The sequence below is a fragment of the Parasteatoda tepidariorum genome, chromosome 9 (genome assembly GCF_982258835.1).
Source record: "Parasteatoda tepidariorum strain Cologne lab strain chromosome 9, Ptep-v5.0, whole genome shotgun sequence".
In the NCBI taxonomy this organism is placed as follows: Eukaryota; Metazoa; Arthropoda; class Arachnida; order Araneae; family Theridiidae; genus Parasteatoda; species Parasteatoda tepidariorum.
In genome coordinates this window covers 18569572-18595343 of record NC_141763.1, presented here as the reverse complement: position 1 = coordinate 18595343, position 25772 = coordinate 18569572, and the positions used below count along the sequence as shown (strand labels likewise).

At 31.4% G+C, this 25772-nt stretch overlaps 1 protein-coding gene across 1 annotated transcript; it reads right to left on the bottom strand.

Annotated features, from left to right (window-relative positions):
• Positions 1-21: 21 nt before the first annotated feature.
• On the bottom strand, positions 22-25772 carry LOC139426896 (uncharacterized protein CG3556). The gene is made up of 10 exons (XM_087150977.1): positions 25561-25772; positions 24899-25092; positions 21238-21397; positions 15636-15855; positions 13485-13732; positions 12119-12294; positions 10209-10401; positions 7122-7293; positions 3976-4112; positions 22-270 (listed from the first exon to the last, which is right to left on the bottom strand). The coding sequence occupies exons 1-10, from the start codon at positions 25616-25618 to the stop codon at positions 203-205; spliced, it is 1626 nt and encodes a 541-aa protein (XP_087007103.1). The 5' UTR covers positions 25619-25772; the 3' UTR covers positions 22-202.

The window sequence follows — 25772 nt, the reverse complement described above, 5'->3', positions numbered from 1 at the left end:
ATAAGGATCACCATACTTCAATTGATTGAAAATTTCTTTACTAACAATAAACTTATAAAAGATTATTTAGTTTCAGAACAAATTTATTGCTAATTTTAGAATACAAAACCAATTCACAACATTATTGTCTTCCTTTTGCTGTGATTTTTTTTTTACTGTGCAATCCTAGAAAAATATTTTTCTGTGCTGTAGCAGATTTGCATCAGACATCTACACTTTTATACCATAGAACAAGATGACTACCCTCTTCCAGTTTGAGTATATCTGGACCTAGAAAAATGAATAATAATTATTACTAATTACCTATGACGAATTACCTTTTCGTCACCCGTATATACTTGCCGCGTCACTATATGACACGAAATTTCTTTAAATGCTACATTTAAAGAATTACTTAGCCTAATGGCATCATTTGATCAATTATATGCTCATCAGGCATTTATTTCAAATAAACAAAAAATTGCAACAAAAGTATGTTTCTATCATCCGATATTAAAAAGAAATGATTATGGCTACAACTTCTTATAAATAATAATGAAGGAAGGAAAATTTTTTATTTGTTAAATAGTCGACGAAATAAAACAAATCTATCATCTTTAATTAAAAACTTAATTCCAGTTTTTAATTCGGTCGTTGCCTCTTTGTCTGGTATTTAAATAAATCGGATTCCAAAGGATTAAAAACCAATAACAAAAACTCTAAGTTAATTTATACCAGATTTTTCATGACGTTGAGTGAAATTTCAAGAATTGAGAAATGCTTAAAACCAGGAGTTGAAATTGGATTAAAAACTAAACATTTCAAATGCATATTACCAGATTTTTCCTTTTAATTGCTTTAAAATTGATTTACATTTAAAGAATTGAGAAATTTTTAAAACCAGTAGTTGAAATTGAATTAAAAACTAAACATTTCAAATGCATATTACCAGATTTTTCCATTCAATTGCTTTAAAATTGATTTCCATTTAAAGAATTGAGAAATGCTGTAAGAGAATTGTAAATGCTGTAGAAAAGAATCTTCAAAGGATGTGGGACAAAAATAAATTCGATATAAATAAAAAAAACTAATGATTTTGCCTTACTTGAATAAAAAAGAGAAAGCGCGTTTTAATGGCGGGCACTTGGAACTGTTGTCCATTGGCCTCAGAAAGTGCCAGAACTGCTACCTTCTTTTCGTTACCCACTGGCCACCTGCGGTGAAGCCACGGCGGTGGAGCAGTGTCGCCCACGTCACACGTCACACAACCACAAACACGTTTATAGGGCGGATCGCACTCACACACAAAGGAGAAAGGGCATAGAACACAAAGAGAGAGAAAGAAACATCCATGCCCAGAGAGGGATTCGAACCCGCAGCTACTGGCTCCGCAGTCAGGTACGCTAACCGCTCGGCCACCCGGCCGGTAAAAAAAAAAAAAATTAAAAAAAAAATTAAAAAAAAAAAAGAGAGAGAGAGAGAGAGAGAGAGAAAGTAGAAACATCTATTTCAGCATTTCTCTACTTCTTTCGGCAATGGAACCCTAAATGATTCAACTTTATTAAAAAATAAGTATATAAAAATAGTTGTGAAAGTATTCAACAATAATACAGCATTTTAATTTAAGCCTTGGTAGCTCAGGGAATGGAGTGTTCGCCTCCCAATGAGGTGACACAGATTCGAATCCTAGCGGTGGCTAGATGATACAAATTCCGCTACCGGCTCGTACCGACCATCGTGCTGACATAAGTCCTCAGACGGATCATGGATAAGAATCCGCTGGTCATGGAGCTAATCTTAGGAGGTTTTCAAAGTTTTCCACTCCGTGTTACACAAATCCGAGTTAGTTTCTTCAAAAAGTCCTCCATGAAGACTAGTTTGTTCCAGTGCTTGACCTATTAGTTTCTTTGTTTTCCGTGTTGGGTTTTAAATTACAAGACTACGGATGATGTTCGTAAACTCATAATAGGGTCGTGTACAGTTATGAAATATAAAGTAAAATAAGAGGAATAACTTGTTTTCCTCGTTCAATCATCAACAATCTTAAGTTAGATTTTATGTCCTACAACTAAGGAAAAATATTTCTTTATTAGCAAATTTAGTTAATTTAATTTGATTTGAAAAGCCCGGTGGAAAATATGAGTGAAATTTTTTTTTAAATACACGTCTTTTTCAGAATTTATTCAATATATTGTTATAAATAAAATTATACATTTCTTTTTTTAGAAAGGTGTCATTTCTTTTCTATTGGCATTATAATTTAATTAATTTCACAAAGACAACCATTCAACAGAAATATTAAATAATGAATTTCTTATTATTTATATTTAAATATAATTAAAAGTTCAAAAATCTTTGAGGGTTTAGAAAAATACCCTAACTCTCGGAACACTTTAAACAGTTTCAATGAACCATTAAGGTTCTACGGAACACCATTTGGGAACCTCTATTCGATTTTATCCTTCTCAAAATCATTTTTTTTTGTTATAAAGTTTAAAACATTTGAAATGACAATGTTTCATCATGAGGTCGGGGAAAGGGCTTAGGAGATATAGCGCTCGTCTCCCAATCAGTTGATCTGGGTTCGAATCCCACCGTTGACTGGCCGATACGAATCCCACACCCAACTCCTACCGACCACAGTGCTGACGTCAGTTATAGAGGGAGCATGGGTTGGAGTTCTCTCTCCATCAGGCTAGCAGAGGGAGGTTTTCGTGGATCTCTCATTACTTGATCCAGCCTTGTCTTCTGGATTGGGTTCAAAACTACAAGGCTACGGAGTTGATCATTGGTAGCTGAAAACCCAAAATTGGGTCGGCTGTTCAACGACTGTTATAAAAAATAAATATATGCAGATAGTGAATCGATATTGTAATATATCTGTAATTTGATGTGTAATTTGATGATAATTTGAATTCGATGACAAATTCACGATCGACCTAATCTATTTAATACTTCCTTAACCATATCTATGTTTCACAAACTTATTTAAATACATATTAGTAAACCAAAACTATCGTTTTGGCATTGTTAATGTTTATACAATTTACTGTAATCGAAATTGTCTCCAGATTGTGTTGGTAGATAGAGTTTTAGCTTTGGTAAAGATGTGGTAAAATGTGAAAAATAAATTTTAAAGAATCACATTCAGGGGGACGGGACAAAAAATGGCAGCTATGTTCATTCTTCCTATATGACTTCAAAATAATTCGTGAGTAAAGGTTTTAAGAATGATTAAATTTAGTAAAACAAAAATGGAAGAAAAACTTACGCAATCAAATTTTTAACTTAGTTAATATATTAATTAATTATTTAAATGAATTTAACCCGTAACAGGGCAAAAAAATGTGAACCCAAATTTTTGTCCTTTATGAGCAATACGAATTACGATTATCATACACACTATTATTATGACGATATTCAAACTCACAACCTCGTCGCCAAAAAGTGAGACCACTCAGCATCGAGGAACCTAAAAGGCTTAATTAAAATCCGTGTAGTTTAAAGGACAAAAATTCTTTCAAATTTAGTAGTTTGCATTATTGTCAAAAATAAAAGTGGATCAGTTTTTATTCCACCGTACTTGAAAGGGTTAAAAAACAAATAGAGATCCAGCGAATTTAGTTTTTTTTATAAATACTTATACTCCTTATATTTTATAATATTTTATCCACGTACTTGTAATTACTATAATATGTAACAATGTACTTGGGAAAGAATTAAAATTCGGCGTAATCGTTTAATGTAGAGTAGACTTATTGTTTGCCAGAATCACAATAAGCGTTTAAAAATGCTGTGGAACACTGATAGAATTATTGAAACATAACTATACGAACGTAAAAATTGTGAAATGGGAATAAATTAGTAGGAAACATATGTAAAATTAGTTTCTACTTGACTACATATGCAAACAGTATATGCGTATGCGTTCAATGGGAATTGTATTTTACTTCTAGGTTAGTTAATAAATCTAGTTTATAAAAAATTTCCTATTACTTGTAAAAGAATGATTGAGAACATCTGTTTTTCCTGTCCCATGAAACAACAGCCAAAATTTTCCAATTTCGGGATCGTTCGATATTTGAGCAACTTTGTACACATCTATTTTATCAAAAACCTTTTTCCATTGGAATCTAGAATAAAAATGATAATTATTTTTAATCAGGAAGTTATACGATATGTAGAAACCAATTGATTCTATACGGATCACAACTATAGATAAAGGGTAACCTGGGGTAATTCCTGATCAAAAAACGCAAACATCTATTTTGTGAAAAAACTATTCAAAATAGAATTTTAATATTTACTGGAAGTTTGAGGATATATGAGATGAGTCCTATGCCAACTTCTTTTGTTTGAAAATCAAATTATAATTTAAAAGATTTTAAATTTTTAGTGATCAGGAATTAACCCTGGTCTTGATCCTTTCTGGGGTAATTCCTGATCACTAGTTTTTATTGTAAAGGGGCTGTTTGAAAATAATTATATAATGGTAATTAACAAATGAGACATAAAAAAATAAACCAAAAAGATATGTTTAAGCAGCTAATAAAACAATTTATTTAAAAGCAAGAAGAACAATTAACGCTTTAAATTTTCAAAAATCTTTGAAAATTTAATCAATCAGTCAACTCATTCTCATGTTCTTCTGAAATATAAGAGAGTTCCCACATGGGTTACTTTTGCTGGATTTTTTAACTTCATTAAGGGAAAGTGTAAAGTTAAATAAGGTATGCCAACAGCTCTGGCAGCAGCTCTCACACTGAAATTTTAATTTTCAATCATTAAAAGAAATTCACGAATTTTGTTTTCTTGAAGCTTAGTATCCTTTTTATGCTTATAATTTCTCACCATATTTATACTAGGATAATTTATAAACTTAAAAATTATTCTAACAATTATACTAATTATTATACAAAAATATTCTAAAATTATTCTAACAATTTATAAACTTAAAAATTATTCTAACGATGTACACACATAAAATTAAGATAGAAGCAAGGTAAGACAAACCAGAAATGGTGTAAATCAGAATACAGTCTTGTATACAGTTAAAAACAAATTTTGTTCAAAACAAAAATTCCACTTAATAAATATGAACTGTTATTTAAGAAAAGACAATTAGCTATTTATAAGCTGTTTTATATACTATTTATAAGAAGAAATTACAATGATCAGGAATTACCCCATCTGTAGGGGGCAACATTTGATATAGTTTCCTATAATCAATTATAAAGTTTACAGTTGATGTGAAGCAATTAAACAAAAGCTTACACTACTTTTATATCAAAGAAAAAGAAAGTAAATCAAAATATTTATTATTAAGAGAATGAGGGGGATCTTTGCAGAAATATGCACATTTTGAAACCCATCTTTGAAATGGAAAATACAGAAAGCAGTTTAAAAGATACTTATTTTGTTCGATTAAACAAAAAATTATTATTAAGTAAATGTAGTTATACTTTAGTAAAGTGTGCAAGCATTCTTGTCCATGTCTCAAATTTTAAAAAAAATAATTTTTTTAAAATAAAACTTAGGTGATCATTATTTACCCCAGAAAAAGAGTGATCGTGAATTACCCCGGGTCACCCTAATTAGTTTTTCTTTAATGTACAATTTATGTATGAGTATAATTTTTCTTTATTGTTTTTCTTTACTGTTTGAGTATGGATTTTGCATGTTAACATCACAAAAAGTTTTTTTTAGATTATTTAATAAAAGTACGGATAAAGATCTATTGGCTATTTACATTTCAATTGTATTGCAGCAGAAACTGGTCCACATTGGCATTCCGCGTGTCTCTGACAGTTCGTTAGAGAAGCTTATCTGTTACAATTTTCATAAATACGTTGAAATTACGGGATAATAACTCAATTGAAAGAATATGTAACAAAAAAATATTGGAGGTTGATAGTTTTAGAACAGATATTTACATTTTATATTGTTTTATTATATTGATCTTTTTTATTCCATTTGCTTTACATTTCAAACTATTTGCGACAAATTTTTTACCCTTTATTCATTTCTAAAAAATATTTTTCACGTCATTTAAGTGAAAATTTATCACATTATAAGCTTACAAAAAAAAAAGGAATTGGAAATTCCATGGAGGGAGAACTCAAGTAAGATTTCTATTAATATATCATATTTTCAGTAGTTATAAAATTGATGCCATCACAAAAACTGTTGAACATTCTTTTACATTAGGAATTAGAGGGAAAAAAATCCATATCAAACCCATCTAAATAAATGAAATTTAAAGGATTTTAACGCCATACCTGCTTTTCCTAACCTCGACAAGGATTGATGATAGTTAGTTCTGATAGTTTTGTGAGGGAGTTTCTTCTTTAAACGTTGCGTAACATCAGGTTCTTAAAAATGAGGGAATAAAAACTGAACATTTACCATAAACACATTTGTCTACAGCACTGTTACGTTTCATTACTGTAAGCTAGAAAATATGCATAGTGAAAACGTACAAAGTTTTCTCTGCTGACTGTTTTTTTTCATCACTGGAAATGGTGGTAATCAGAGATGAACATAGAAGTCTGGTCCATTTCTTGGTGACTGAACACGTCACATGTTTGCTAAATAACCCTGACATGCGTGGACAGGTGGCAGAAAAATTCCTCTTAAGATGCACATGAGATGGATAGACCATTTGAGCCATTAGATCAGATGATAGTGTTCAGGGGATTGTTAGTGTCATCCGGGAAAGCCCGATGAATGCTAAAAATGTTGCTGCAAAATACTTCAACATTCACCGTAGTAACCAGATCTTTCATTTTGTCACTTTAATGACCTAAAAAAAGACATTCGTGTAAACCGGTTTCATTCGGACGATGTAAAACAACAGTGATGAGGGCGTGGATCAGTTAGTGATCTGTCTACAAGGCAGGAATCGATCGGCTCGTCTCCAAATTGGATAAATGTATTAAAACTTTATTTCATTCACATCTGAATGAAGAAAATTCAATATCATAATTTCAGTGTCAAGGCAAATTCAATTCAATTTGCAGTGATTTTTCATTTTACTGACCCTAATACGAATGTTTTATGAATTTAAATTATGAGTATTGCTGTTTTATTCCCGTTATAATGATTCCAAACAGTCATGATGAGATTGATTGTCCGATACTCACTTGTATTTAGGATCTTCCACTTCTGCGGATTGCATCACTTGGAAAGCTGTGAAAGTCGAGGGCACTTTCAAATGGATGGTATGAATGATATCTTTTTCGTCGCCCACAAACAAAGAATACTGGATTTGTATTTTTGATCCCGTATGGTGCTTCATTTCTATCTCTAACTGTTCTGAAAAAAGGGCAAAAATAAAAACATAAGTGAGAGACTTGAAACAGGTTAAGGTAGGTGGGTAGGTAATTTGTCGTGAAGACCAGACCATTATGCTCAACTAATATTAACAGACATAGCGAAGTCAGACTGCTACCTTAGGGGACCCAAAAAAAAGCTGCATCTAACTTTCCCTTCAAGAGTTATAAACCAAATACAATGTCAGAAAGCATGAGAAAATACACTTGTCAACTTAAATACTTTAACACACTTATTAGTTATGAAAACCAAAATCATGAGGTGCAATTCATTCAGAAGTGGTAGAATAACCGAAGGTTAACGAAGAACAGCATGTTAAGCTTATTTGCCCCTCTGAATATATTTGATAAAAACGTGGTTGACCATCACCTTAAGATCAGAATCGCTCTCTGTTTGTGAGACAAGAGTCATTTCTCACACTGAATTGCTTCCTCTTTGATCTAATAATTCAAGTTCAAATAACTCGCAATGGAAGCCACAGATAGGATTCCGAAGGACGCTATCAAAACATGCAAAGATGAAACTAGAGGTGAAAATCACCAATCGGGCAGTGATATTTATCCCCAGATAAAGAAAAGATGAAAGTAGAAATCCAAACTTTTGCTCCGTCTTTAGAAGTAAACTAATTGCCCTTGAAATTAGGTTAAGGTTTATACTGGAGGAGAAAGCGCTTTGGAGAGGTATGGATGCTAACGGACAGCAATAGCGCAATCCAAGATTATAAAGACTGGAGTGACGCAAAAGATGAGACAAGCATTTCTATATGCTTGATAAGTATAATTAGTTTTCCATATTTCAAACAATAGATCTGCCGTGGATACCCTAGCTCGTAGATATTCACGGAAATAAGGTTGCAGATAAACTTGGAAAGGGAAGTTTAGAAAACCATATCTGAACATTCAGAGAAATCCTTTCAATAAAAAAATATAAAGTAGCTCAGGTGGAAAATCCCACCAGAAAATAAGCCCTGGAACATGAATGTACACATGAATGAGCCCTGGTCGCTCATTGAACCTCACTTAATTTCCAGACAATCTAATTAAACTTCGCCAGTGACCATTTGATGGGTTTTTTCAGAATGCAATAATTGTGCAACTGAAGATGTTTTCCCGAACCACATTTTGGACTGCTTGCAGTTAAGCCGCTAAGACTTAGTTAGAGATATAAAGATACTTTAATGATTCTGGAATTTTTAAACGTATATAATCTCATGGAAGCTGTTGTTGTTCACTTACGTCGCACTAGAACTGTACAATGGGCTATTGGCGACGGTCTGGGAAACATCCCTGAGGATGATTCGAAGACATGCCATCACAATTTTGATCTTCTGCAGAGGGGATGGCACCCCCGCTTCAGTAGCCCGACAACCTGCACGCGAAGTCGAGCACTTTACGGTAGAACAGTTTAACGAGGACCAATACCGCACACCCTTGGTCCCTACGCAGGCTGATCCAAGTGGTCACCCACCCGCACACTGACCGCAGCCAGTTATACTTGACTTCGGTGATCTGCTGGGAGCCGTGTTTTAACGATCAGTCCACTGCGGGACTATAATCTCATGGAATTAGTTTAGTTGTTGTTAGACATTAATGATGTGAAGCAACAACAACAAACAATAAAAGAGGAATCCAAAACTGATGAGTCAATTTTTTTCAGGTTTAAGACTGATTATGTCACCTAAGCAAAAAAAAAAAAGATTTTCGTGATGAACAAGGAGAGCAAAGCATAAACTTCATCAGATCAGGTGAAATGTCTTAAATGAAATCATATATTTTAGAGACATTTATATCTAACAAATTTATTAATTGTTTTTTTTTATTCCAATGCATAGATATAAGGAAAATTAACCACGGTTTTAAGTAACCCAACACTTAAGAGCTTTTTGAAGAAAAATAAAAAAAAATTTAAAAACACACATATTGTAGATATAGTAACTGTTATAAAGCGAAAGAATAATTTTTGTAGATAATGAATATTTAATAAATAAGATTATTTTTATAATCTTGTCATATTTAACCCTTTTTTTCCTTCGAAAGTTGCCTTTCGGGAGCCACTGTTACTTTTAAATTACGTCCCACCTTAAATGTTAAAAGATTAACCTCTTAATCACTGCCCCTACCAATTTTTTGAGAGGAAAAACGCAAAAAATCAACATATTTTTATATTTCATTAATAAAAACAAAGAACTAAAACAAAACGTAATACACAAGTTTTAAGTTGAAATTTTAATTTTTTTATTGTGTAAAAAAATATTTAGTTTACCATTAGTTTACTATCCCAAATTATCTGCGACAAATGAAAAAAGTTAAATATGAGTCTTTGTATATGTTCACATCTTCATAAACTGAAAAAACATCTGCATCACTCTTTTTTCTATGAAAATTTATCAACCATCATATATACAATTGTACGAAACACGTCTGCAGTGCAACAAATAGCAAAACTCCCAAACAAAAATTGGTAAACTTCCTATCACAGTAGATTATCATTGTTTTTTGCTTTGCTTCCGGCCAAGTAAAAACGTGATAAAACAAAACGTATTGACGAATTCTGCTATGCCCGAGCTTACTCGGGATAATAAATATTTGCAATATATACATACCCGAGTTAATTCGGGATACTCAGGGAAGTGGTTAATGAATAATGACCATTTTATTTTATAGTCTCCAGGTAATAGTAATTGAGTAAGTATATGGTAATTAAATAAACAATGGGTTTTATATGATAAACTTTTACTGGTTGATTTTGTTTTCCTAACCGATTCAAATACCTCGACTAATGAATCAAATTTTTATGTGTGTAAGACAGGATTGATGATGACATCACAATGGAGTAAATGAAGAATGCAGGTAGTAGTTTTTCACCTGGTGTCCTAAAGCAAATTGGTTAATACTCACCTCCTAGATCCACTGTATTTTGTGAACAGTTGAACTTAGCAATGTCCGTCAAAGTTTTTCTATTCAAAATCGGAAGTGTCAGGTAGTGAGCAAGGAAATCAGCATTCGGACTCTCCAATTCCTTCATCAGGTACTTGACTGTTGCATTCAGCTTCCAGTCTTTGACGTGTTCTTGACCACTCGCTAACAAACTCTGGAAAAAATAAATTTAGGCCATGGCATGAAAAAATGTGACATACAAGAACAGTATATAGCGTGTTCCGTAATTAGTGAAATGTTTATTATGAGATTGTGCTATAAAAACAAAGATAAAAAAATTAGGGATATATATTATTTGTAAAAGGAAGCATAATAAGAATTTATAAACTTTCGATGATCATTAGATTGGTCAATCATAGAGTAGGAGAGCTTGAAATCTTTAAAAACAAGCTTGAACGATGAACGAATTCCGCTAAATGAAAAAACTGATTTTTAATTATTTCTGCCGAACCTTTGTTCAGATGTATGTCGATAATATCGTCAGATTTTAATAACGCTTTTTCACACTGAATAATAGTTAGTACAAGAACTAGTTTTAGTAGTTGCATTAATTTTTCAAAAGTATTGAATACCTTGCTTATTTCGGGTGTGTTTTTGCTGAATGAGGTTCATTTTTATTGGTATTAAGAATACATTTGTATTTAAAACAGTTTTCCTAACTTTTATTAAATTCTGTTTCATTTTTAACCTTTTTTTATACAGCAATTAACATTCAAACATAACGGTTTGTCGGGAACAAAAAAAATTACTTATTTTTTAATTGTTTTTATTTATTTTATTTTGTTTTATTTTTTCTTTAATTTAATTTTTATTTGTTGAAAAAAAAAAGATAATAATTTTGGCGGCATTTTTGGCGTCTTTTCGCTTGCATTCGTATAACCGAACCCAAACATCTATTATAGCAGCCGACAATAGGTAACACAAATTAATGTGACCTTATTACATTTAAGCAGCTTCAGAAAAACAAAGCATGGTTTGAAATTACAATAAACTATTTTTTTGTATAAAAAAAAAGTGCCGATAGGAAATCTTTCAGCAATGTCTTTGTTTATCATGAAACATTAGAAATGCATTTATCTCTATAGCATTAATACACGCACCATTGCAAGACATTCTTTGACAGGGTGATGAAAAAATTCAGTGATAGATAGCGTCAGATTAGGGTACGTAAATAAAGAAATCTCTACTTGTGAGAGTCTTTTTTAGTATGCGTTATTTTTTTTCCTTCATAAAAATTATGTATCGCAAATAAATTGCTTTTATCAATTAAAATTGAATTACACTAGGGCACGCATTTTTTTGTTGCATTTATACAACTATTTGATCTTGTTTGATTTAGGTGTGGAGATTTTAATTCTGAAATAAGTATTCTCTTAACGCTACCAATTTCTTTTAAATGACATTTTTAGTCTTTGTGTGTCGAAATGTACAATTTCAAAAATAGGTTTTACATAACGGGGCTTGCGTAAATGTGGCGACTAATATTATAGGGGAGTTCAGGGGCATCATCAAGAATAAAATTGTATAAAGACTCATTACGGAAAAGTCGTCGGACGCTACTAGATACGTTTCCATAATTTTGACCAATTTACAGGCACCGAAAGGAACAATTTATAATAAGGAAAAGCACCTAGCGGCATATGATGATAATTTCAAGAATGGGTTTCTATGCAGTTTTAATCCTGATGATATGCCCTAATTTCCCTAGAAGTTCGTCGCAACATCTATGCAATCCTCTGTTATATATATCGTTTTAAAACTTAAACATTTTGACAAAAAGACAGACTAAAAACTTTTTTTTAAAAAATGAAACCGATTGCAGATTTGAATTCAGTGATGTAAAAATATTTAAGATCAAAAATGTATTTTACTTGAGTAATAATACTTGTTGCATGGACATTCCCAAAACTTCCGTCTGAAAGTTGATGGTCTTTGAAACCTTTGATGGTATTTTGGTACACAGACAACAAATCAGCACTTGTGGTTCTATTAAAAAAATTTGTTTCGTTGTAACACGCAACAGCCATCACAGCAAATGCTTGGAAATCTACAAAATAATGATTTACTTAAAAGATAAGCTGTTTTTCATTCTATCGAAGTTGGTAATGATAATGAACAATTTCTTAGGGTTATTTCAGTCATATAATTATGTTTACTGACTAATGAAAATTTTTTTGATTCCTAAAACTTAATTACATAGGTTTATTTACAAAATTTCTTGTCTCAAAATAGCAAGAAGTATGCAAAATTCTTTGGTGGTGAATTACATTATGAAAAAATAAATTACGTCCATTTTAATGATTTTAAAGTTTCCTCAACTTTAAAATTTAATGGCTGAACTTTTTAATTGGAGTTCAAGTTTACGGTTTCTAAAATTAAGAAAGTTGTAAACAATTTAAGCAAATATTTAGTTGCTGTTGCTAGTAAGTCATGCATGTTTTAAAATTTGTAACAAATGTTCAAAATTATTAACTTTTAGCTGATACTTTTTAATCCTTAAATCATTTCTATATAAATAAATACTAATTTTTATAACCCTCGTTGAGCAGCCGACCCAATTTTTTGAGTTTACGTTTACTAATGTTCAATTCCCTAAGTTCGTAATTTTCAACCCAATCTAGAAGACAAGGAAACTCCTGTAGCTTCGGGTGAGATTTGCCCTCGTGGAGGACTTTTTGATTGAACTAACCCACATTTGCGTTGCATGGAGAGGAGGAGCACGAGAACCTCCCACGGTTAGCTTGACTGGAAGGGGACTCAAACCCATGACCAGTCTACCACTGAGGATATTTCATGTCAGCACTGTGGTCGGAATCCCTGTTTAAACAGCGGAAGTCATCGAAAAGGCGGAGCTTTTTCAATGGCTATTCGGGCAAAGCTATGCCCGAATGACCAAACCCCAAGACCCTGCTAAGGAAACCTAGTCTTTAAGAATTTATCATAAGATGTTAAATAAAACTTAAAAGAAGCCAACTTGTGCCTCATCTGTGGAAATTACTTACATAAAGTAGAGAAATATAACTTCAAAATGCAGAGAAAACATGGAAAAAATTACAGAGCAATGAAAAAAGAGAAAAAGAAAGAAAAATTAATAAAAATCCGGAAAATGAGAGATATAATCTTTTCATCAGCTCACACGATTAAATCCACAAATAGGATTGCTTTCTAATATTGTATCAATATTTCTCAAACTAATGTTTTGTCCTTTTTTTTACCAAGATCAATGCTTGTTTTTACCTCCAATAAAACTGTATTCAGAATCACTGTTCAATACGGAAATGATATCTGATGTCGACCTGTGTGGCCATTCCTCCTTCGCATTGCAGAGGGCCAAGTAAGCAGACGGGTGAGTGAAGTTTCCAGACTTTTCAACCTGGTCCTTGAGAAGTTTGACCAAATCCCTTCCATAAAAGTGTCGAGGATCTTGGCAGGTCAACAAAAGAGCGTTGATGTGCATGCTCAGCAACTGGTTAGAAACTGAACCTCTGAATTAAAATACAACGCAACATATTAAGATTCCTTATCAAAATGAAGAAGAAATATATACTTCTTCGTTGTTAACATACAAAGAACTATATGTTCAGACTTTGATAATTCATTCAGTAACTATTTAAGATTATTTATTTAAAGGTGCTTTTACGCCATCATAAATTAACTAAATCTCTGATTTATAAATTTTTTATACTTTAATGCTTAGTAACTACTTTAATTCTATATGTTATACTGTAATTATGCAAACTGCGGGTTTTGTCTCGAAATTTCTCAAAGGTAGAATCCTTTTTTCAATTGTAGAAAGAACCTCAAGTGCAATTTTTTTTTGTTGCTTTAATCATTGAAATGCATTTTTTTAAACTTTGTTATAGAATTTTAAATTTTTAAGTTGTAAAATTTCTTAAAACTTAAAAGCCTTAATAATGTGAAAATGCTATTGATGACATAAAACAAAAACTATTCAAAAATATTCACTAGTTACTAAATAAACAAGGAAATATGTACAATATATGTAAAAAAGAAACATGTAAATAAGGAAACATGTAAACATCCAAGTCCTCGAGGAAATTGAAAATCTTGACTTTTTTTTTCACAGTATCACAAATGACTTTGACAAATCTTGACTTTGACTCAATCAGACAATTTTATCACAAATTTTGATAAACTTAATGCATTTTTTTTATATTACTGCACATATTTTAATCTATTTTTCATCATGTAACATATGTATAAATGAAAAAAATAGCACTTAAATATTACAATGTTTAAATCTTGCTTTTTTTAAAAAAAAAATCAACCAAAACTTGCTCTACTCATAAGTTGAAAAATATCATCCAAATTTGATTCCGTTTTGATTTTCTAAAACTACGTGAAAGTGATGCCGGGATAGCCTGGTTGGAAGGTCGCTGGGCCCATGTCCGAGAGTTTGCGGGCTCGAACCCCGCTTACCGAAGACTCCCCTTGTAGTAAATGGTGAACGACGCACGTTAAATTGATATCGAGTCACAAAGTCCTCCATTTTTCCATACAAATCAATACATTTGGGGGTATTGGATTTTAGATTGATCGTTCTTTGAATCAGAACAAAATTACGTTCAGTGGATGAATGGATGAATGAATGGGTCCTCCCTATAAACAAGTGTCACGTATTGGTGTGACAGAACTCGAATTCTTGACCATAGATGGCGCCACTGGAAAATAAGAGAGAGAGAGAGGCGTGACTGTAGTTCTCGTTGCAGGTAGTATTTTTTTAAAAAGCAAAAATTAGAGCTGCATTAAGTTTCACCGAGTTTTTGATCGTTTGTCGTGAGAGTTGTATTAAGTTAACGGTTGTGTATGTGTGTAGTCTCTCCTGTAATGCTTTTAGCAGTCGAGTGTGTGCAGGATCCCGATATGTGAAAGTGAGACTGAGAAGAAAAGAATTGTATATTTATTTTCGTACTTCGCATCCGAGAGGAAAGACTTTAGTCCCTTAGTGTTTTATTAATGAAATAATAAAAATGAACTGACTAAAAATTAATAATAGGTAGCGCTGTATTTTGGCAAATATGGACCACCGCTACAAAATCAAACAATTCTTCAAAGGAACTTGAAGTATACCTAATTTGTCAAACACTTCAAATTAGATAACTTTCATTTAGCATGTATTAGACTTCTATGCATGTAATTAGTTTTCAAACCGTTGTAGTTATCAAGATTTAATAACCGATTTAGGATGTGTATTTTAGAGTATAAATTCTGCTACCAATAGAAAAGTTTTTGCGAACTTTTGGGAGGACTGTGTTTATCAAAAGGTATCTCGCTGAAGCCGGTTAAGTACGACACACATACGCACATGGCATTGCACCACGTAACAAAAGAATTAAATGAATAATGATAAAAACATTAAAATCATACTTTAACAATGACACTGCAGTCTCCAGCTCTATTTGTTTTGCCATTAATTCTTCCTCTAGACTTCGGCTGTTGAAGGTGGACTTTTCAGGCAAGCACAAGGCTGTTATGGCTCTCACTGTGTTTTCTCGCCAACCCTTCAAAGGAGATTTTTTACTTCTCAGCCAAGCGATGGACTTCTTACGAGCTTCATCTATACCTTCAACACTATAAATTCCAGTAGCTAAAAATTGAGAGGAAAATTTGTTAGGATAAGTAGGGTGTTCTGTAAACATCACCCTTAGTACAGAAAAAAAATGATGATTTGCTATCTTTAAAATAGAAATTTTATCGAAAATTGGAAGCTAGTCACTATCTCGCTAGCTAATGATCAGCTAGTAAGATGAAATAAGAATTTTGAGAATCATGTTTTTCAGGTAGACTAACTAATAAGGGGAAAATAGATTTAGCCTTATCTAAAACGAAGAGCACTTTCGAGTTAGGTAAGGAAGTGTAAGGGTGACGGCGATAATAAATCCTACTTTATGGTGCGATACCTTGTTACAAGATTTTTTGTTTGTTTTAAGTGTTATTTTCGTTCCTATACGTTCTTCGTAAACTTGCTTATTCAAGCAAAAAATAAACTAAAATAAAGATATCATTTAGAAAAAAGTTAGCTTTAGGAAAAGACTCCTTCACCTGGAATTAAGTAAGATTATGTAAATGCTATTAAAATTTGTTTTCCGTCGTAAATTTCAAAACCCTCAAGTTGGAGAGTATGTGCATATGACTGTAAGGATTTTGAAACATTCATTTCAGATTGTTTTTTTTTAGATCATCAATAGAAGTTCAAAATGTACAGAAAACAAGGAAAAATTACAGAATAATGAAAAAGAAGGAGGGGGATAATAATCATAAGCTAGGAGGGGGAAAGGAGGGGGATGATTTTCATCAGCTCACACGATTATATTCGCAAAAAAGAGTGCTTCTTAATATTGCATCAATATAGCCAAAGCAAAATATATCAATACAATAGTGTGAGAAGCACTCAAAAAAGTTTAAAAAAAATTACAACTAATAAGATAGAACACAATAAGTAAAAATATCACGTAAGAACAGAAAATAAAATATAAAGAAAAAACAGAATAAAACATGAAATGAAAACTATAAAGCGAGTAGCGAATTCAAATGAATTTACATGAACGGGAAATTTTTCAAGAATGTTTTAATATATTTTCGTAACAAGATAGCCAGATTGCAAAAAATGAAAACAAAAGTGTACATTGAGCTAAAAGCGTAACTACGTTTTGTATTAAGGAGCGTTCTTGTTGCATAACTGAAGTGCGTATGCTTTGTTAGATGTTTGCAGATGGGCCCGAAAATGGATGTGCGCAAGGTAATGTTATACTGGATAAATTAAAGAAGTTGACAATAAATAATTTTAGAAAATAAATATTTATTTAAGAAAAAATATATAAAATAGAAAAGGGAAAAAAATATGAATTGCCTGTTTTCCACAAAATTTTAGAAACGGATTTGCCCGAAATGTATTTGCACATGGAAAAATTATATAAATTAACAAAGAAATTTGTTAGTAAATGATTTTAGACACGGTTTTGCCCGAAATGGATTTGCACATGGAAAAATTATATAAACTAACAAAGAAATTTTGTAGTAAATAACTTTTGCCACGGATTTGCCCTAAATTGTTTTGCACATGGAAAAAATTATATAGATTAACAAAGAAATTGTTTAGTAAATAATTTTGGCCATGGATTTGCCCGAAATCGATTTGCACGTGGAAAAATTATATAAATTAACAAAGAAAATTTTTAGTAAATATATCCACAATAATATACGATTAACTCAATGATTTTATATAGAATTTTATTACTTTAGTTGAGTATCCATTGTTTTTTATGAAATTTTGAAAGAGTTTTCTAATTGTTTATCTATTTGTTTCTGGGATAAATAAATATTACTACATATTCTTTTAATTCTATTCATTTCATTAAAAGTGGTATGTAATTAGAAGTTCCTAAAAACATTAGAATTCCAAGTAGTTAGTTCATTTATATTAGAATTAAAATAATTTCTTTTATCGTATAAATCAACAAAGCAGATATTTTTTTCTTTTATAATACCCAAATCCAAAAAATTGAAATTAATATTATCATCATGATTACGAAGCAAGATTAATTCCTCGGGGTAAATATTATTTAATAAAATAGAAAAATCTTGGAATCTCATCAATAAATCTAAAAACAAATTTAATACTAAGAGTATAATTTTTTTCATAATAATGCAAAAATAAGTTAGCGAAGAGGGATGAATAATTAGATCCTTGTGGTATTCCAGTAATTTGAAGAAAAATATCCCTTCCATTGTAAAGATAATTACTAAAAAGACAAAAATTAATCAGAATTTCCCAATAATAAAAATCGCAACAAAGGATATTTTTAAAATCATAGTAATAATTCAAAAGGACATCTTTCAGTTTAGAAAGGGGAATGCTATTGAAAAGATCCTGGAAATCAAAAGTTGCAATAGAATTAGTATTATTATGTTTAATGAATTCTAATTGTTTCTCTTAATTTTCTTTGTGTTTTTATGTTTTTATTTATTATGCTATATATATATATATATATATATATATATATATATATATATATATATATATATATATATATATATATATATATATATATATATATATATATATATATATATATATATATATATATATATATATATATATATATATATATATATATAACAAAGCTATAAATATGCTATATATATAATATATATATATATAGCATATGCATTTTTTGAAAATTTCATGTTTTTCAACTTTGTGTGCTTGTAGAATATATTAATTTTCACTTAAATACAAATGTTTACATATCAAATTGAAGGTAATTTAATTTAAAACTTAATAATAAATACAGTATTACAATATCTGTATGACAAAAAAAGTTATGCAACTAAAAATAAGATCTATCTTAGATTTGCATTTTTTTAAAGTGATACTTACACAATCAATACTTGTAGGATAACCCTTATTTTTTTAGACAGCTTCACAGCGTCTTTTCATCGAGTGAACGAGTGTTTGGAGTTCATCTTTCGCAATCACATGGTGCCAAGAATCAATTATAGCTTCAATAAGTTGTCTTTTATTGGATGGACGTTTTTTTCGTACAAGAATTTTCAAGCGTCCCCACAAATTTTTAATTGGATTGAGATCAGGGCTGTTTCTTGGCCATGGTAATATACCTATGCCTTTATTTTGAAACCATGCTTTTGCGTACTTTTGCTGAGTGGCATTGAGCTGAATCCTGCTGAAAAATAAAAGGTGCGTTGTTGGGGAAGAGATCCCTGATGGAAGGTATCAATTTTGGTTTCAGGACAGTTTCGATGTATTTTTTGGCATTCAGGATGCCATCAATCACTTGAATTCGGCCCACACCATCTGCAGACATACATGCCCTAATATCATGACATTTGTCGGGTTTTTGTAGTTGCTTCAATGCAATCAGGATGAAGTGCTTCACCTACTCTACGTTTCACGTATTTTCTACCATCACTACCAAAGAGCTATATGTTACTCTCATCGCTCCAAATTACTTGCTTCCATGGATTTTCCGACCAGTTTATGTGTTCTTTTGCCCACTTAACTCGTTTTTCGCGTTGCTTTTGATTTAAATATGGTTTTTTTCTTTGGAATTCTAGCTTGTAGTCCAAATCTTGATAACCTTATTCTTATTCTTCTTGAACTTATTGCAATACCCGCTGCATTCATTTCACATCTAATGGCATCTGATGAAATTTTTCTATCTTGAAGGAATAGCCGTTTAATTTTTCTATCGGCAGTAGCACTTGTGCATTTTTTCGGCCTGATTTGGCTTTATTTTCCACTGATTTCGTTCTTTCATAACGTAAACAGAACTTTCGTACACCAGAACAAGTCACGGAACCACCAACTTGTCTTGCAATTTCAGCACAAGAGAGGCTATTTTCTCTCAATATGACAATTCGGCTTCTTTTTGTAGAAGTCTAATTAGTTCTTCTTGTTGATGACATTGTTTAAAATTAGTTTAATAAAAAAAGGACTTTATATATTCAAAAACAGCAATACTCTATTTAATTGCACTAGTATGCCCGCAAAATATTTCCACAACAATAACTCCTTTACCATCCAAATAACCTAAACTATGGTTACAGACATTTGATTGGTCCTAAGAACAGTGTTTGTGATTGGCTAGTACGCTTTTATTACAAAACACGTCCTTATTCAAAGCGATTTGTGTTTGTTCGTTCTACCAAACTGAGCATAACTGTTTTTGTAATATAGATATTTAAATTCTGTTTTTGTTATTAAATTCTACATTAAATTACCTTCAATTTAACATGTAAACAAAATCTATAAATATATTTCTCGTATGAGCCACTCTCTATCTATTAGTAACACTATAATTATATTCATTTTGTCAGGTTGTCTTTTATAATTTAAGAAGTGTTAAATAATTAGTTATACGTTAAGCATTATTTAGAAAATTTTTTTTTTCTAGAAAGTATTTTAGAATAATTTTGTCTTTCTAAAATGGCTGTAGAAATTTTAAACCCGTGGTATTTAGCTAGTACAAAAAATAATTTATAATACAACAGTATAAATAAATATAATGAAATCATTCCTTAAACATAATGACACATTCTGACACCATTAATAAAGTTAAAATAATTCAATTTTATGAATTTATTATTATTATTTGCCTACTTTGTTGACAAGACATTATTCAATTTAACAAAACATGTTCATCTCATTAAGAAATGAAAATTAAATTAGTGAATGGATTAGTTATATTCAGTACGGATTGGCTCCGGATATGATGTCAACTTATTGTCAAAATTTGCCACAATTGATCCATTTTGGCGATTAATTTGCCTTTATTTTTATTTCAATTACTGTATGATTTAAAATTATTTACTGTCATAGAAACATGTTTGAAACGCTTAACTATGAACATAATAAACACATGGTTTCGCATAAAATTAGAAATACTAATTGTTAATACCTCACATTTCATCCACTTTCGTTCTTGATAACACAACGAATAAACTTTTAAATAAATTATCTCAAAAAATTGAAGCGGTAAGTAATTACTTTAATAAAAACTTCATTCCCTTCAAAAAAAAAAGTAAACTCTTCTTTTTATTAATATAGTTGATGCAAGCTACAATTTCTTTGAAAATTTCAAATTTTCTACGCTATGAGCACAAATGTGTAAAAGGAAAGCCCAGCTCCCTCTAAGAATTAAAATTCATTTTCATATCTTAGATATGAAGATGAATTAGTAATATACAGCACTTACTGAACTTATATTAATACTGTATACACTGTTATAATTTATGTACAGTTGATAATACTTATATGGTACAAATAAAATTGACAGCCCAGCTCCTTCTAAGAATTTCCTTAGGTATGAATATAAATTAATAATACACAGTACTTACTGAATTTATACTTATAATATAATATATACTGATATAATTTATATACTGTTGATAGTACTTAAGTAGTACAGATAGAGTAGTAATAAAATAAAGAAAAAAGATGGTAACCTACTAATTTCATAATCTAAATTAAACCTCATTGTATAATAAGCATGGTATTTAATTTCAACGTCTGAAAGAACAGTTATAGGTACAAATGCTTCCTTCTCTCTGCAGAATTTATATTCTTCATCGTTGGCGGTGAGGATTTCTAAATATGTATCGCTACAATCCTGTAAAAATTTAAAATGTGTTAATTACAATATTTTCACAGTTTCAGGACAAAACACTGAATTGTTATGTAGCAAGAAAGATTTTTATGGTGAAAATGTAACATCTTAACTTTTGCTTATATATATATATATATATATATATATATATATATATATATATATATATATATATATATATATATATATATATATATATATATATATATATATATATATATATATATATATATATATATATATATATATATATATATATATATATATATATATATATATATAAATTTAAGGATAGAAATTAATACAAAAAAAAAGATATGAAGTCTGAGAAAGGCTGAAGTTTATTTTGTTAATTTTTCTTGTTTTTTAAAGCTAAAATTTGCAGAATTAACTTAAATGTATTCTTACATTTTTTGGGATTTTTTAACATAATTTCTAAATTGCGAAGCACCTAACTGGCTGTCATTTAAACTATAAATTATAAAAATGATAAAATATAAATTCAAACTGCACTACTGGCCATTGAAATTGCTACACCAGGAATGAATGTAAATAACAGAACGGTATTTATTGGGCACATATATTATAGTTCGAAGAACAAGTGATTAAATTTTCAGGATATTTGGGTGTATAGATCCTGAGGAATCAGTACTCAGAGCAACCTCCCCTGGCAACAATAATATCAGTTATCCTTCTGAGCATCGAGTCGAACAGAGATTGGATAGACTGGAAGAGTTTAGCATTTAATGCAGCTTCAACATTATGCCACAATTCATCGACCGTAGTGACTGTCAAGTGATGGCGTGCCAGTCGTTCGACAACCATTGACTAGACGTGTGAGAGATCAGGAGAACCTGTTAGCCTGGGCAACAAGCGAACATGTTCTGTGTCGAGGAAGGTCAGTACAGTGCGGGCAACATGCGGTCGTGCATTATCCTTCTGAAACGTAGAGTTATGGAGGCCTCGGAGATAAGACAGAGAAACTAGCCCTAACACACCAGGAAGGTAACGGCAACTGTGCCGGCAATGCGAACAAGAGGTGATCAAGACATGTATCCAATGGCATCTCATACCATTACTCCAGGTGATGGGCCAGTATGACGATGTCGAATGCAAGCTGCCAATGTGCATTCTCCACGATGTCGCCAAACACGGATGCGGCCATCAGAACCTGGATTCGTCTGAAAAGACGACGTCATGCCGTTCCTATGTCCAGGTTCGTCGTTGACCACACCATTGGACACGCTCCTGTTTGTGATGCAGTATCAAGGGCAGCCGATGCCATAGTCGCCGGGTTGACAGTCCATGCTGCTGCAAACGTTGTCAAACTGTTCGTGTAGACACTTGTCTTGCAAATTACCCAATTTGTTGACTCAGAGTTAGTGATGTAGCTGTACAATCTCTTAAGGCCATGTGAATAACATGTCTATCTTCTCGGCTGTTAGAGATGGGGGCCGCTGAGATCCTGCATGACGTTCCATATGACCGTCATGAATCCAGCAATACTTCGGTATGGTAAACAGCAATCCCGGTATGCCACAATTCAACCTCGATCAAACTCAGGGAGGTGCTGGTAGGCATTTCTCCTTCTTACGCGAGAATTGAATTTGAGAATTGTTCTTGGGAAAAACTTCTTTACCCAAGAACAATGCTCAAATTTAATTTCTGTATGAGAAACTTACTGTCAAATCTCTTCTTTTATACACATTGTAGATGTCGCTACCTTAGCCTGCTTTGCATGAATGCGCTGATAAGCTAATTATTTGCATACCACAGCATGTTTTATCCGTCCTGCAAATTTCACGTTCATGGTGTGTCGCCTTCCTGGTGTAGCATTTTTAATGACCAGTAGTATATTTAAGCAAATACTAGCTGCTAATTCTTTAAGAATTCCTAATTACTGATTTATCGGTAATCTATTCAACTCAAGTGTGAGTAGGTGAAGCCTGATCCTTAGAAATCTAAAAAAAATATGTGTTAGTAATTCCAGGGGTTTGTGAATGATAGCGAGCAATTGCCACTGGATTTTAGAAAATTTAATTCTTAATTTCATAATGTATATGTACAGTGGCAGAAAAAAGAATGCTTTACCCTGATAATTTTTGAACAGTTGATCAGATTTTCATCCTCTAATATCTATATACCAAATGCTTTGGTAATATTTCGAAGAAATCTCCTCAAAACATGCATAGCAGTTAACTGAACCCTTGACGAGATGTCCTTATTTTGACCAGAAAACGTCAGTTTTTTTGAAGAAAGAAAAAAGCTTTTTTTTTTCAGATCAAGATTCAAATTCAGAATTATCCAACCCTAAATAACGCTTTAAATAAATCTAAAGAAAATAGCTGCTGAAAAAAATGATGTCTGGCGGATTCAGTACAGTTATAAATTATACAGAAAATTTATGCAATCAAACATAATTTCAGTTATTAAATTTCAAAGAATAAGATGGCAGAGTCACATATAAAAATAACCATAGTCTGAACTTTTTTCAAGGTTTTCCGTTTTTTATCTTTTCGTAATGATTTATTGAATCATGCTGTTAGTTCATCATGATTAGGAAAATTTACTAGTAACCTAAAGATGGATAAAGATCAAACACCAAATGCATTGATTCTGTGGGGAAAAGATTTTAAAATCATGGACATAAATAGATGGAGAAACCTAGCATCTGATCCAGTCAAGTGGAAAGGACTTGATGGGATGGCTCTGTCCTGCACTACCCAAGTCAAAATTCTTGATGGTTCCATCAAAAAATTTGATGGTTTATATTGGTTTCGGTGCGTTTCCTTATGGTCCAACATCATTCGATGGTTACCATCATCCAACATTTTCCATTATGCGTTCATGGTTTTTTGATATGCCAACAAACTGCCATCATTCCATGATGGAAAATGCTGTTTTAATGCTACGAGGGTTATTCTCATAGACCAACTATCCATGATTGTCCATCTATACATTCCCATAATAGTTTAATAGGATATCTTGTTGGTTCTTAGGAATATATCATCAAAACAATTTGGATTTTTTGATGTTGGCCCATCTGTCCAAATTTCTACTTTGAGGTGAAGGTGGTTCATGATCGTTCTAACACTTGATTTCTGAGAAACCATGATGGAAATTTCTGATGGTTCACGTTCAACATGAGCAAACCATCAAAACAAGTTGCTATTCTTATGTTGGACCATCATAAATCTGTCCGAATTCCTACTTTACTTTGGGGTGATGGTTTACTTATTTTGTTTGTCATCAAAAAATATAATTGTTCACGATGGAATTATTGATGGTTGCAATCAAGATTATATTGGTCCATCAATGTAGAACCATCGAAAATTTTGACTTGCGTAGGCTACCTGCTGATGGAATTAGAAGAAGATTAAGGAATTCAACAATATGTAAAAATGAATAAAAATAACTTGTCATCAATATTTTAGAATTAAAAAGAAGTTAAACTAGTTTGAGATAATTGAAATAAATAATTTAAATATAAGTTAAATAATTTACCTCTTCTTCAAGAAATAAATTGCGAAGCTTTAAACGAATGGAGTGATCTTTCGGCACGTAAATCTTCCAACATAATTGTAAAGGTCTTTCATCAGAAATTTCATCATACCACATAGACCTCGTCCGTGTATCTTTCTCATCAATCGAACCATTAAAGCTCGATAATATGGTACAATCGGTGTAGTGTGAAGAAACTACAATAAGACAAAATTATTAGAGAGATTTTGCATAGCGTTTGCCTTACTTTAACCAAAATGCTACCTTATTTTCCAGGGCGATTTTGCGATCTGTAGCATGAAAGCGCAGGCGTTTGAAATAACTGTCATTCACCTAATTTTGATTTTCGATGCCTTACTATAATAAATAACAGTGAACCATACTAATAGAGGCAAATTGAAAATTAAAAACATTATAATATTTTCTCCATGCAACTTATTTGCTATAATAAAACCCAAAAAAAATTCTCGTTCTACTATAAGCAAACAACTGTACTGTTGTTATAATGTCCAACTATTTTTTAGAATGTCCGGAGTATTTTTTTTATTTGCCAAAAATATTGAATTTTGTAGGATACAAATATAAAATAATAATAACGATGATATAATATATATAGTAAAATAATTTTAAGAGACTTATTTTAATAAATATTACAAACAACTTACTATAAGCTTGAGTACTTAAAAATCCTGAAAGAATTACTAAAGCAAAGAAAAGAAACATTATTCAAAAAGTGTACTTTAACATAAAACTTAAAGGTAAATAAATAAATTAGGATTTTTTGTTGATCTGATTGAAGACCGGAATGCAACTTAGATTTCAGAAACACGTTTCTGATTTGAGCTGTGTATCGTAATACCGTTCTTAATGTTAAGAC